General features: G+C 48.3%; 1 protein-coding gene across 1 annotated transcript in view; it reads right to left on the bottom strand.

The window, feature by feature from the left end:
• Positions 1-11,344, bottom strand: part of SEC16B (SEC16 homolog B (S. cerevisiae)) — a 30,500-nt gene extending 19,156 nt beyond the window's left edge. Inside the window, exon 1 of the mRNA XM_009994675.1 lies at positions 11,332-11,344. Coding sequence (XP_009992977.1) covers positions 11,332-11,344 — 13 coding nt within the window. The remainder of the gene's footprint in view (positions 1-11,331) is intronic.
• Between the last annotated feature and the right edge of the window lie 260 nt (positions 11,345-11,604).

Below are 11,604 nucleotides of genomic sequence, written 5' to 3'. Positions count from 1 at the left end.
GCCCTAACTCATCCACGGGGCACAAACACCCAGACACCCATCATTTCATTCCCACCAAGGGCCCCCTTCATTTTGGGTTTGGGGGACCCCCCACCCCTCCCTGTTGTCCCCCCACCACAGCAGCCACACACACCTGCTGGGAGGCCCCTGGGGCCCTTCTCTTCTGCTCCTCGGGTGCAGCTGCCAAAGTCCACGGCCACATGGGCGTCCGGCCCTGCAGCGGGCAAAGGGCAGCTCTGCTCCCCAGCCCTGGGACAACCTCCAGCACCTGCTTCTCCAGCTCCCTTGGGAGGGTTTTAGTGCTGCTATTTCCATTCCTGAGGGTTCACAACACTTGTGCTTCCTCTCACCCAAGAGATGGAGCATGCAGGCCCCTAAGCTCCCAAAAAAAAACCCCTCAAACCTTTCTCCTTGCTGTTTTTTAATGCCATGGCTGCCCAGGGCAGGGGTGAAGTCACCATCCCTGAAGGGATTTAAAAGATGTTTAGTTGTGGTGCCGAGGGGCACTGTTTAGTGGTGGCCTTGGCAGTGCTGGGTTAAAAGTTGGACTTGATCTCCAAGGCCTTTTCCAACCAAAATGGTTCTATTGTTCTAAGAATCCTTCTCACGCTTCCTAAAAAATAACAAATAAAACCTGCTGGCTGAGTTGTTGGGTTAAACCAGCCCCAGCCAGAGCTTAAGCAAGTAACACCCATCCCACCAGCTGCTGCCTGGGGCAGAATTTGGGCAGGATGGACACAGGGTCCACCCCAGCACTGCCATATCTAAGTCCTTAGAGTGTAATAACATCCTCACTTGATAAGGGACCAAGGATCTCTGCCTGGAAAAGCTCTCCCAAACTCCAGAAAAAAACAAAAAAGAGAAAATTAAGGCAAACAGCAGAAAAAGCTAGAAATAAGAGCCAGCATCTTCCACCCAGCAGCCTGCCAAGGTGCCATCTTCTCCCCCTTTCTTCTGAGAAAGCCCACAGAGCTCCCTGACCCCCCAAAACCTCCGTTTGCTGAGCACCAGCAGCCAGATCCCAGCCCAAGAGCAGCACAGAGGAACACTGCATGGCCAGCAGAAAACCAGGGGGATTTTTTCTTTTTCCCTTTTCTTTTTTTTCCCCCCTCCACAGTCATAGCTTTCCCTGGTGCTGCATGAGAGCCTCCAAATGATCTGCACCACGACACCGTAACACCGACTGATTTGGGATTCACAGGCAGGATCACGTTCTTTGCATCTCAGTGGCCCTGTCAGAAAAAGCCTGTTTTAATGATGCTGGAAGACTACATATATTATCACTTCAGAGCTTGAAATTTCCCACCCTGCTGGGACAGGAAGATGTTTTCCCTGGTGGATCCTCAGAAACAAGTGCTCGGTCTCTGCAGAATTCAAGGCTTCAAATAAAAAAAATACCCTTAGCACTCTGCTGCACTGGGAGCTGACTGGGAGAAACAGAAACCAGGGAAGCTTGGCTTCAGCAGAACAGAATTAAGCATCTGTCTGTTTCAGAGCTGCCCTTCAAAACTTTGGGACGTTCTGAACAAAGTAAAAGGTCTGTCAAGGTCAAATCTCCTGGAAAAGATCCCTAGAGACCACAGGAATCCCACTTTTTTCATGTATAAATGCATCTCATACTTCCACCTGGCTAATAATTTTAGGTTTCTAGCCAAGAGGTGACTGCTAGATGTTTTCAGCCTGTTTTCTAGCAACACATTTGTACCAGTAACCTGCAAGGGTTCAACCAGCATCACATGAAGAGCAGCTTCAGTTTCTCAGGCTGCTGTCACAAGCCACACCTGGGGGATTCAGATTGTGAGGAAGACTCAGGAGCTTGACTTGTGTTTGAGAGGAAGGGAAACTGTCATGCTAGGAAGGAAACAGTTCATGCTAGGGAAGGGGATGCAAACACCACTACCAGCTTTGAGCAAAACTGGACAGCTGGGGAATCACATTTTAAAGAAAAAAAGCAGAAAAGTACCTTGGAAGGGGAGAGAGCTGGAAAGGACTTGGGAAATGAGAAGTGAAGGAAGAGAAAACAGAAATAAAAAGGAGCAGATGGGCCAGAAATGGAGAAAGAAAAGGGTAACTAATTACATCACTTCAAGCCAAGAAATTTCTATTTTAAAAGGATTCATAGCTTTCTTGGAAACCCAGACTCTGTGCCACAGAGCATCCAGGACTGCTGCAAAGCTCCAGAGAGCATTCAGCAGAGCTGAAGGGACAGGCAGAGCTCTTTTAAAAAAAAAAAAACACTATTTTTCCACTTGAAAAGGTTTCACTGTTGTTGTCACAGTAACAAGATTCAGTGGCAAACATTTTTCTTCATCCCCTCCAGGGGTTTGCACTGCACCTTGGGGCTCCACTCACAGCCAGCCCAGGGCCCTTGGGACAGTCCCCTCACATCAAGCCCACCAGGGTCAGTTTCTCAGGCTGCTGTCACAAGCCACACCTGGGGGATTCAGATTGTGAGGAAGACTCAGGAGCTTGACTTGTGTTTGAGAGGAAGGGAAACTGTCATGCTAGGAAGGAAACAGTTCATGCTAGGGAAGGGGATGCAAACACCACTACCAGCTTTGAGCAAAACTGGACAGCTGGGGAATCACATTTTAAAGAAAAAAAGCAGAAAAGTACCTTGGAAGGGGAGAGAGCTGGAAAGGACTTGGGAAATGAGAAGTGAAGGAAGAGAAAACAGAAATAAAAAGGAGCAGATGGGCCAGAAATGGAGAAAGAAAAGGGTAACTAATTACATCACTTCAAGCCAAGAAATTTCTATTTTAAAAGGATTCATAGCTTTCTTGGAAACCCAGACTCTGTGCCACAGAGCATCCAGGACTGCTGCAAAGCTCCAGAGAGCATTCAGCAGAGCTGAAGGGACAGGCAGAGCTCTTTTAAAAAAAAACCCTATTTTTCCACTTGAAAAGGTTTCACTGTTGTTGTCACAGTAACAAGATTCAGTGGCAAACATTTTTCTTCATCCCCTCCAGGGGTTTGCACTGCACCTTGGGGCTCCACTCACAGCCAGCCCAGGGCCCTTGGGACAGTCCCCTCACATCAAGCCCACCAGGGGAGAATAATCAGCCAAACCTCACCCAAAACCTTTGTTACCTAAGAGGAGACAACCAGGTGGCTTCAGTACCTGAAGCTATTTGTAGGTGACTGATTGTTTTCCAGTTTTGAGATGAGATCATTAATTTAATTGGTAGCAATAAGAAGCTTTGCTCATCTCTGAGCTTTAGGCCCCTAGAAATATGAGAGATGTGTACATACACACACAGGGTTTTTTTTTCTGTGGAGTTGTCTTAAGCATCATGTCACAGCACAGGGTGGTTTGGAAGGGCTGGCTGCAGTCAAGGAGAAAACATGAAACCAGCTCATCTCTCATCACATCTGTGTGGCACAAATGCAAGCAGCAAATAAACTACATAAAACATGAGAACTCATCTTAAGTGATCTTTCATAGAATCCCAGGGGTTGGCAGGGACCCGGAAAGCTCCCCCAGCCCAGCCCCCCTGCCAGAGCAGGGGCACCCAGAGCACATCACACAGGAACGTGGCCAGGGGGGTTGGAATGTCTCCAGAGAAGGAGACTCCACAGCCTCTCTGGGCAGCCTGGCCCAGGGCTCTGGCACTCTCACACCAAACAAGTTCTTCCTGAGATTCACATGGAACCTCCTGGGCTCCAGTTTGCACCCACTGCCCCTTGTCCTGTCACTGGACATCCCTGCACAAAGCCTGGCTCTGCCCTCCTGACACTGCCCTGAACAGATCTGTAACCAGGGATGAGGTGGCCCCTCAGTCTCCTCTTCTCCAAGCCCAACAGACCCAGCTCCCTCAGCCTTTCCTCAGCAGGGAGCTGTTCCCCTCCCTCCAGCATCTCTGTGCCTCTGCCCTGGGCTCTCTCCAGCAGTTCCCTGTCCTTCTGGAACTGAGGGGCCCAGAACTGGACACAACATTCCAGATGTGGCCTCCCCAAGGCAGAACAGAGGGGCAGGAGAACCTCCCTTGACCTACTAACCACCCCCTTTCTAATGCACCCCAGGATCCATTGGCCTTCTTGGCCACAAGGACACATTGCTGCTCATGCTCATCCCCCTGCCCACCAGGACCCCCAGGTCCCTTTCTCCTCCCCTGCTCTCCAACAGCTCAGCCCCCAGCCTGCACTGGTCCATGGGGTTGTTCTTCCCCAGATGCAAGACTCTGCACTTGCCCTTGTTGAATTCCATCAAGTTTCTCCCCACCCACCTCTCCAGCCTGTCCAGGTCATCTTTAGAGTGAAAACACCAACCCTGAACAAACGCTGCCAGCACCTGACGTATCACACAGCCCAAGAAGACTGAAACCACCCAGCAGAACCAGGACCTCAGAGCACCTGGAGCAGCACAGGGAGAACCCTCAGTCTCAACAGCAGCTCAGTCGCTGCTCCCTCCTGCCAGGCTAACAGGGAAGGGCGGTAAGAGCCCCTGCTCCAGCTGGGGGAGGCATCTGGGCTCTTCCCATGCCAGGACCATCCCGGTGGGAGGAAGGCAGTAGCTCCCAAAGCAGCTGAAACTCCTGCTCCACCTCCAGCCGCTGCTTTAGCACCATCGTGTGGATTTTTTGGGGGGCCAGCGTGACACTGCACATCTCCCCACAGCCACTCCGTGTGCTTTAAGCCTTCCCTGATGTTTTGTACCTCACTTCCAGCTTGGAAGGCTGAGCCATCCCTCCCCTGCACAGGCACGTTTAGCACCATCCAGACATGCCTATTAATTTGTGGAGTCTTAGGCAGGAATATTAATGACGTTCCAGGGGCACACAGCAAATTAAGAAAGAGGATTTTACACCCTGCCTTGCACCCAATGAAGAAGCAGAGCTGCAAAAAAACAAGCCATTTGCTGGTGAAAAAAAATAATCAAAGCCTGTCTGCACAGAGTGCTGAACAAGTCCCCTGTCTGGCTGCAACAGAAGGGTAAAACTCCAGCCTCCTCCATGAGCTCCTGCTACAAAACAAGCCCCCAAAACGTTTTGGAGTCTTTGCCTTTCTTCCTGCTTCAACAAAAGCTCTTAAATCTTGGGTGGGGGTGCTGAGTCATCACTTCTTGCATCCCCCCAGCCCCTAAAGGCAAAGGCAATGCTGGCTCCTGCATCCCCACCAGGGCAGGTTCTGCCACAGCATCTCACCCTGGGAAAGGAATTGGGATGCAGAAGGACCAGCAGAGACCCCAACACCTAAACCCAGCCCTGCTGAGGAGGTCAGAGAGCTTTCAAGATTCAGATCCTTCAGTTTTCCCCTGCAACATCCCCCCCCTTCTGTTTTCCCAGCCATAAAATTGATGTTTATCTCGCTGCTAACTGCCTTCCAGAGATCATTACACACTGCAAATTCAACTGTTTGCAGATCAAAATGAGGACAAGCAGCCTGGAAACTGTCACCCCAGCCCTGTCACACTCCCCACATTGCGATGCTTTACAACCTCCCAGCTGAAAATTAACATATAAAACCAAAAAGCCTGGAAATATTCACCAGGCAAACGAGGAAAACCAAGCAGAGGTAATTCTTTCACCCAGCCCACATCACCCTCTGCTCAACCAGGGAAAATGAATTTTTGAGTGAGACAAATTCTGAGGCAATTCTTGTGGCATTAAGTGGGAAAAAAAATATAGACACAAAAGGAGGTTATTTGTCTTTATCTAAAAATCTCCTGAATATATGAAACATCCCTCCTGGTCTGTGTCTTGGAAAATACAGAAGGGACAGAAGGTAAAAAAAGAGGTGGCAAAATAAGCTCCAAAAGAAGTGTTTGCTCAGCTGCAATTGCTGCATCTTGTGGCATAGGTGCCATGAATGAGCAGGGCAGGGATGCTGAGCCTGGATCAGACCACACAGCTGGAGCTCCCAGCCCTGCTCATGCTGATGCCCTCAGATCTCCACCTCACACACATCTTCAGCCTCCTTTACTGAGGAATGAGCTGGACACAGACCCTTTCCTGGCATCTTCAACAAGTGCCAGAGCAGATAAAGCTGATTGCTTGGAAATCTTTAGCCCAGAAATGTTCCAGGGTGCCCCTTTTAAAAAAAGATTGCCATCTTGTGTCTTTTCAGATACCTGAACATCAGTTGCCTTCTTCTTTGAGACCACAGATCTCACTCAGGAGCTTTATTACCTGCAATCAGGGACAATAAAGACCCTTGACAGTTACAGATGGCTTTGCTGTGTCCTGTTCTTAGTGCTGCCTTGTAAAGTCCAACAGTAATGTTTCCTTTTTTTTCTTTCATCTCAATTTATGACTCCTCTACTACAAAAAGCCACTTACACCTTCCACAGTTACATCCACCAGACCCTCCAAGGCCAGTAAATCACAGCAGCGAATCATGTCAAATTTTGCAAAATAAAACTAAATTGCACTTGTCCTCCAAGGCAAGAAGCTGCAAAATTGAAAGAGAATGTGCAGTGTTCCCAACCAGAAATCTGGCCAGCATCCCACAGTGCAGAGGGGCAAGGATCACCAAAAACCTAAGTGAAAGAGGGAAGTCTGATACAAGGGAGCCCAGGGGACCCTCTGGGCCACCCCAAGAAGCTGCTTCTGTAGATACTTCTGTGCTCTAAGGGCAAGAGTTAAAACTGTTCCAGACTTCCAGGATTTCTCCATAGAAGCTGAGCCTGCAGATGGGATGCAGAGAGCTGGGAGCAGGATACAGCTGGGCTCCAGCAGCATTTATTCATTGAGGTTCAGTCCCTGAGCTGGATTTGCACTTGGAAAAAAAGCAAACAAACAGGTGGGGAGCTGATAGGATCATAACTTCTTGTTTTAAGGGGGTTTTTGTGCTGACAGGAGTTAGAGAATTACAAACACAGCAGGGTTTTGCTCAGCTGGGCCCATCTGGGTGTATTCAAAGTGTGGGCACATCACCAGGGACCAGGGAAACTTGAGGACAAAGACAAAGCACACAAGAAAACCACTGTCCCCAAACCCACCCTTTACATTTTTCAGGGGCACAGTGACTTGTCTTGTCCCTTCTGCAGTAGAGTTAAACTTTCATGACAGCCAAAGGGACTTGGAGAAGAGCCAGTTCCAGGGACAGACAGCAGCACTACTGGCAGAAGAGCAGGGAAGACCCAGAGCCACTACTGGCCTTGCTGATCTCCCTCCTCATATCCCACACAGCTCATTTGCAAGGGGGTTCAAATGTCTTCATGCATCACAGCTTCCCCATCACACCATGTCACACCACCCAGCCTGGCTCTTCCCCATCAGACAAACACCTCTCAGCAAAACCCTTGCAACATACACTGTTATTTTAGAAAGAACCTATTTCAAGAGGCTTCATCCCTTCACAAGGTGACCTCACACCACATCACATAAGCCCAGGACATAAGGTGCAAGCTCTTCATGTGGAAAAACAAGTACTAGAAGCAGGAAAGACTCAACCCACCCAAAAAAAAAATGAAGGGAAAATATAAGCAGCCATGACACAAGAAAAAAAGGCAAAACATCTCGTGCCAGATCCTCAGCTGATAAAAACACAACATGTGTAGCACAGAGCTTCAGGCTGGGCTGTGCTCACCCATCTCTGAATGTTTAATGGCAGTGCATGCATTGGGCAATCAGCAGCACAAGACAAAAGCATTTTGTACCTCTCTCCACATGTCATGCAATTAAAAGGCTTCTCATCCAGGCAGAGAGAAAAGTCAAGGGACTTTGGCTGTGAAACATCCATTATTCAAAAGTGTATCTATTATTCAAAGTTTTTCTTACAATCCCATTGTCAGCTTGAAAGGGGAAAAAATGAGTTTCTGAAAGCTGTGCTCTGTTGATATTCCACTCCAATTGTAGCTGATTGTAAGTACTAAAACTTCAGACATTTTGAAAAGCTGAAGAAATCCTTCACAGTTCCCAAAAAAAGGCAGCACCCTGTGGGGAGCCACCATTTCTTCCCCCCCCTCACTTAACTCTCCCTGGCAGGGATGTGACACACCCTGGCCAACAGTGTTCTCCCTTCCAAGATTGCTTAGCTACCCCAGCCTTTATTCAGGAGAAGGCAACAAGAGGTTACTCAGAAAGCAGGAGCAAGTACCCACCATTGCACCTGACCAGCTTGTTGACCCCCTTAAGCTCAGCTAAATGAAGCCTGGGTGGGATGCACAACCTTCTCACAGCACCTGGGAGCTTCAGTGTAGCATGCCAGGACCAGGCTGCAGGAAGTCCCATGGGAAACAAGTCCTAAAGGTGCCTTCCACTCCTAGGTATGGGTGCAGAGGAGCAGCAGGTCCCACAGAGCCACAGCAAGGGAAAGCCCAACTCCAGCACAGCTCCTGTTGCAAACAAAAGGCACTGCAACAACTAAACACTGCTGCTCCAGGAAAAAATGCTACACAGGAACCACCTACATAGTAGAAAGTCTTCAACAAACAAATGCTAATATAGTGCATAAGCATGAGCAGTAAATTAGATTTTATCTCCTCTAATAGCTGGAGGACCCAGACAGAAGAATGTTGAAAGCCCCCAGGTCCAGGCATTGTGCATCTCTGTAGGGATGAGATGGGCCCAAAGTCCAGCTGGTAAGTCACTCCATGCACCAGAATGAGGTCTAGAGAAGGTATACAGGTCAAACATTTAGCTGAGTCCAGAGCAGGAGGGATTAATACTAAACTGAGCTGGAGAATGGTGATTTTCCAACAGAACTCAAAGAAAAAGCAAAGGCCCAAGGCTGAGCTTATATAGAGCCCCAGCCCCATGGGTGGGGATGCTCAGGTGAGGCCAGTCAGGGGCACCATAGCTTATTAAGGCACTCAGAGGCCAAGCCAGGGTTTTTGGGAGATAGGGCAGGAGAGGGTGAGTTTCTGCTGCTGGGCTGGCTGCTGAAGAAGGAGCTGAAGGGGAATGGTTTTTGAGGCTGTGTGTTTAGAGCAAGAAGCAGAAGCTAAAACCTGAAAGGTAGTTGAAAGCTGTGAGCTAAATAAAACAGCTATTTGTGAGAAAAGCCTAGAGGCTTTTGAAAGGCTTCCTTATGTTTGAAGAGATGAGGCTTTAAGGCAGAGGGATCTCTGAAGGCCTCAAGACTCTTTTACTTGAGCAAAGGAAAGCCAAGAGAAGATGTGACAGAGGTAAGCAGCACTCAGGGGTGAGGGGCTTGTTGTAATCACATGTGTTAAAAAATACTGCTAAGTAGACTTAAAATACAGGGAAATATTTTTTTGTATGTATAGTGTATAGTTAAAATGTGGACCATCCTGTGGTGTGGCCTGAAGACACCAAAGATGATATTTCAGCCAAGTAAACAAATGAAAGGATGATGAGTGGAGACTAAGAAGTGCAGTTACCTGAAGTGTCATGGATTAAAGCCCTTAAATGCTGGTGGAAGTTCAGGAGGTGCAACAGGGTAAAGGGTCCTGCTTTTCCCCTGTCACACTAACTACTTTGCTACCATCAGGCTGATAACTTTACCAGTTGATAGAAACTTCTGGGGCAGCCTGACCCTGTAAAGTGAAGCCATTGCTTAGTGCTCTGTGCTGACTGTTATCTTTAAGCTGCACAGTTACCTAAAGCACAATGATGCTTCAATAGTGAATCCTTGCAGAGTGTTTCCAGGGCACTAAAATGAGCAGGATGTTACCTGCAGGACAGCTTATTTGGACAAATTCTTTGCTGTAATAGGCCTTTTTCTGCTATTACCAGTGAAATAGGCTAAAAAATCCCCTTCATTTTTTCTTCAAGGAGAAGCTGTGTGTGATGTGATGAGTTTGCAGAGCTTTTGAGAGTTAAAGATCTTCCTCCAGGGCTTGAGGTGCTGCAAAGCAGGGCTGGAGCTGCTGCCACAAGAAAGGCAGTGGAGAAAGCCAGGAGGGTTATTGCAGCACTTTGTAAGTGGAGGCAACTCTGAAGCTGCTTGTGCAGCCAGAGTCAATGTGATGCTGGAACAGCAGGGTCCAGCACAGTCAGATTGAGGTGTTGTCAGATGAAATGGTCTGACCACTGTGTCCCTGCAGTCTCTTGTAATTCAAGTCTCTCTCTTTAAGCTACAGAGAGTACAGCCAGCATGTTTCCAGAGTTCCAGGTTCCTGTTGTTTGTGGTGATGCTTGTAAAGATGATATGGCTGTAATGATATGTATGTATGGCCCCTCCTGGGACCAAGCTGGACCAATAAAAGGTCCAGAACCTTCTCTTTCACCCTAGGCAGAGATGTCTGGAAATGTGTGAGGAGGAGGGAAGGCAGGAGAGCAGTCTCCCTTCCTTGCTGGGCACTGTTGGAGGGATGATGGGACAGTGACTCCATTTCCTGTTCAAAACACATGCAAACCCATGTCTTTATCATTTTGGTCCTAGTTTCAGGTCAGAACTTTCTGTCAAGCTAGTGAGAGCCTGGCACAGGCTGCCCAGGGAAGCTGTGGCTGCCCCATCCCTGGCAGTGTTGAAGGGCAGGTTGGATGGGGCTTGGAGCAGCCTGGGCTGCTGGGAGGTGTCCCTGCCCATGCAGGGGGGTTGGGACTGGGTGATTTTCCAACCCAAACCACTCTGTGATTCTATGATTCTAATCAGGTGCCTGGAGGGGCACTGCTCTGGTACCCTACAGCAGTGGCTCCCAAATGGGGATCAGCAGGACCCTGATTAGCCCCAGTTGCTTTTTGTACAGCTCAAGCTGTGAAAATAAGTTGACATTGAGCTGCTACCCTCTGCTCCCATTCATCTGCAAACTCAAAGCCACAGGTATTTATGGTGAAGGCCACCAGGGAAGGAAGGGACAGAATGAGGAGGCATGAGAAAAGTCTGCATCTGGGTCTGGAATTTCTGCCCCTGGGATCCACCTCAGCTCCTGGGTATTCCTCTGCCTTCCATCCTTGAATGTGCTGGATGGTGACAAAGTAAATATTTCTGAGGAATTGAGCCATTACTTCAGGATTCAAATATCATCAAGTAAGAAAAAAGTGGTTTGAACAACTTCAGAAGTGCTGGGGGGGGGGGAGAATGCAAATGAAAGCCTATCAGGATTCACTAATCCACTTCTAAAATATTACCCCAGCACCTTATTCTTTAAGAACACAAACTTGTTATGTTTTTGACTTTGCCATTGAGCAGATCACAATTCTGGCCTTGCAGTGTCAAACCAGGAGTTAACAACTCCCTGGCTCAAACCCAAGGAAAGAAGATTAAAAAGTGTGAAGGGAAAATGGGATTTCTTGATGTAGTATTTTTGTTTCTTAGAGCAGCAGGCCTCAGGAGGCTTCTGTGCCAGGGGCTAAACTGCACAAAAAAAAACCCTGCTTCTACCTACAGGAAAAAAAAGTTGTTAAAATAATGCTGAGGAATCTGTTCCACACTTACCTCTTCTAGTTTGAAGACTGGTCCAACATGGGAATGGGTATTTACCTCCTGGCAACATTGGGGAATGGAGGAGATGGGGCTTTTCACAAGGCCATGGAGTAATAGAGCAGAGATAATGACTTTAAGCTGAAAGAGGGGAGATTTAGATTAGACATTAGGAAGAAATTATTTCTTTTGAGGGGTGGTAGGACAATAGCCCAGGTTGCCCAGGGAAGCTGTGGCTGCCCCATCCCTGCAAGTGTTTCAGGCCAGGTTGGATGGGGTTTGGAGCAATCTGGTCTAGTGGGAGGTGTCCCTGCCCATGGCAAGAGGGTTGGA

This window comes from Chaetura pelagica, unplaced genomic scaffold (genome assembly GCF_000747805.2).
Source record: "Chaetura pelagica isolate M959 unplaced genomic scaffold, ChaPel_1.0 scaffold363, whole genome shotgun sequence".
Taxonomy (NCBI): Eukaryota; Metazoa; Chordata; class Aves; order Apodiformes; family Apodidae; genus Chaetura; species Chaetura pelagica.
This window is presented reverse-complemented; position numbering and strand designations above follow the sequence as displayed.